The sequence below is a fragment of the Asterias amurensis genome, chromosome 6 (assembly GCF_032118995.1).
Source record: "Asterias amurensis chromosome 6, ASM3211899v1".
Lineage (NCBI taxonomy): Eukaryota > Metazoa > Echinodermata > Asteroidea > Forcipulatida > Asteriidae > Asterias > Asterias amurensis.
The window spans coordinates 20,669,284-20,672,239 of NC_092653.1; the positions used below are offsets into that span (position 1 = coordinate 20,669,284).

At 42.3% G+C, this 2,956-nt stretch overlaps 1 protein-coding gene across 1 annotated transcript; it reads right to left on the minus strand.

Annotated features, from left to right (window-relative positions):
• Positions 1 to 365: 365 nt before the first annotated feature.
• Positions 366 to 1,514, minus strand: LOC139938715 (uncharacterized). The gene has a single exon (XM_071934332.1). The coding sequence runs from the start codon at positions 1,512 to 1,514 to the stop codon at positions 366 to 368; it is 1,149 nt and encodes a 382-aa protein (XP_071790433.1).
• Between the last annotated feature and the right edge of the window lie 1,442 nt (positions 1,515 to 2,956).

The window sequence follows — 2,956 nt, forward strand, 5'->3', positions numbered from 1 at the left end:
TGACTGTAACCTTGAAATCACCGCAAATTCGAACTCCGCCGTTTTTCTTTGGAACTGGTACGATAGGCGTTGCCCATTGACTTGTGGCAACTGGAGTTATTATATGTTCACGTTCCAGTCTTTCTAGTTCCATCTCAACTTTAGGTCGCAGTGCATATGGCACTTGTCTTGCTTTGAGAAATACGGGGGACGAATTGTCTTTGAGCGTTAGTTTCCCTTTAATGCCTTGTAACTCACCAACTTTATCACTGAATAGCTTCTCATGTTTCTTGAGCAGCGAGTTGAGGTGAGTGTCTCTCATATCCATGGAGGAGGTTCTCATGGCTAAAATACTTGGCCAGTCCAATTTTACTGTAGCGAGCCAATCACGACCGGCCACCTCCTTCGACAACGTACAGTTTCTGTGTACAACTCTGTTCTTTGTACTGGACATGTACTGTCAGCAATCCTGCAGGGGAAACTCTTTCTCCTGTATATGTTTGCAACTTTACTTTTGATGGTTGCAGAGTTACTGTCGGTAAGAGTTTTCGATAGTCAGCCATTGAAATGATCGAAATGGCAGATCCTGTATCAACTTCCATGGTGATCGGGATATTGTTGACTTTCGGTGTGACCCATATCGCTGTGCTCATGTCACACCGAGAATTTACATTGTTGATATTGACTCTTCCGATAAAAATTTCATCATCCTCCTGTTCATCATTTGGAATGTTCTCCATGACTTTTGTTGACTGCGCCTTCCCCTGGTAAGTATGCTTACGTCTGTTTGGATTAGGTTTGAACGTTTTGTTCGAAGGGGTCTGTGGTGGCTTTGAACGACATGCAGGCGCAATGTGGCCTGGTTTCCCACAAGAATGGCAAGTTGCGTCTTTAAATCGACACTGATCTGGGCTGTGATTTGACCTTCCGCAGCGGTAGCATGAAGTTGAAGAATGGGAGCGTGATTTCACATTAAATTTGTGAACAGTAGAATCAGGTTTTAACTGCTGACGAAGCTCAACTGCATCCTTAGCAGCTGTTTCCATTGCAGTGGCCATTTCCAAGGCTTTGTTTAGTGTTAGTTTTGCCTCAGCGAGCAGTCGCTTCTGGATACTTCCTGCCCGTAACCCACACACAAATCGGTCACGGAGGGCATCATTCAAATAGTCACCAAAATTGCAATGTTCAGCAAACCGTCGGAGTTGAGCGAGGTAAGTACTGACACTCTCACCCTCAAGTTGTTCTCGCTTGTGGAAACGAAAACGTTCAGCGATGACAAGTGGCTTGGGTGACAAGTGTTGTGATAAAATTTCAACTAACTCCTTGTATGTCTTTGTGGATGGCTTGTTTGGCGTAGTTAAATGTTTCAAGAGCCCATACGTCTTTGGTCCAATAAGGCTGATAAGTGCAGGCACTTTCTTGGCTGCTGGGATTGAGTTCACATCAAAATATTGTTCAAGCCTTTCAATATATGTAGGCCAGTCTTCCTCTGTCCCATCAAAGGGATCAATTCTGCCAATCATTGATGAAGCCATGATCTAGAATGGTAGCTCAAGTTCACAGAATTACATGTAACAGCAATCGGCAATGCGTACGCCACACGAGTAGAGATGAACTGTCAGATTCAGTCTATGTGTATATGTACATACCCTCACTCACTGGTGTTGTAAAACGGATCCAGATTCACTCCAAATTTCCACATTTTATGCAGCTACCCTGGCGAATTTGTACATTAAATTTGTACTCTTAAGATCACAATACTTAGATCTTTAACATAGCAGGCTAATAATCCCATCCTCGTCGCCAATTGTGGTGTATTTACGTGGAGAAATACTTATTAAGTGTCAGAGTAGCCTAGCACACAATAGCTGCCATTTTGAGAAGTGGTTTATTCACATAACCTTTGACCTGTATACATACATGGACTGTGCACTATATATATATTCATGAGCCGTTCATAAAGTAGTGCCACAGTGATACATTACACCATGGAGGTAGGATTACACTGGGGACATTAATTTTTATTTTAAACCTCGCGGCATCTACCCCTCTTTTGTCACCCCCACCCCCAAACACCCTATTTTCTTGGTAGTTCGAACAAATAAAACACGCCTGGAAAGTTTACGCATTGGGACATTACTTTTTGTTTTAAACCTTGTGGCATCTACACCTCTTTTGTTAGCCCCAACCCCCAACACACGATTGTCTTTGTAGCTCGGAAATGCCAGGAAGCAACACCGTGGAGTTCTGCGCTTGCGCCAAGCTGCGTCCCATAGAAAGACACACGTTACAGTGCGCATAAGTTGATGCCAGTTTAAAATACAAGGTGATTTGGCTTATTCTCTAAGTTTCAACATTAACGATTTTATGACACTTATACAGTTTCTTTCATTGGCAAAACAGTAATGATTCCATTTTTTTCTTTGTGTTTTCCTCATTTAAGGTGATTGTTTTAATTTATATTCATTGTGTTGTTTGGCTTTCTTGGTATGTTCTGTTGTGCTACTTTCTTTTGATTCCAGTTGTTTTTCAGTTGAGTTTTCAACACAAGGTGAATTGGGAAAAAAAATTAATTCTACTAAAAAATAATACAATACGGGAAAATAATGATCAGGACGGAAAACAAATTAACGGGGCTTGGAAAATAATACGGAAAGGGGAAAAAAGAAAAGGGACTTATAAATGATACGGGACAGGGAAAAAAATAAACTGAACGGGAAGAAGAAAACGACACGGAGTACAGACAGGGACAGGGTAATTGGTATTGTGATGTCACTCTTTGCTAAGCAATTAAGATTGATACAAAGTTAAGATCAATCTTAGTGCTTTGTGGAATCGGAACAGTGCGGAACTCTAGCGGGACCCGGGGAACGGCACAATGTATTTTACTGTTGCTATGGGATGGGATCATGGAAAACGGAGGCAGGCATTAGGGAAGCATGTGGGACGGGGAGAGGAAGGGGCAGGGGGCGGGAGA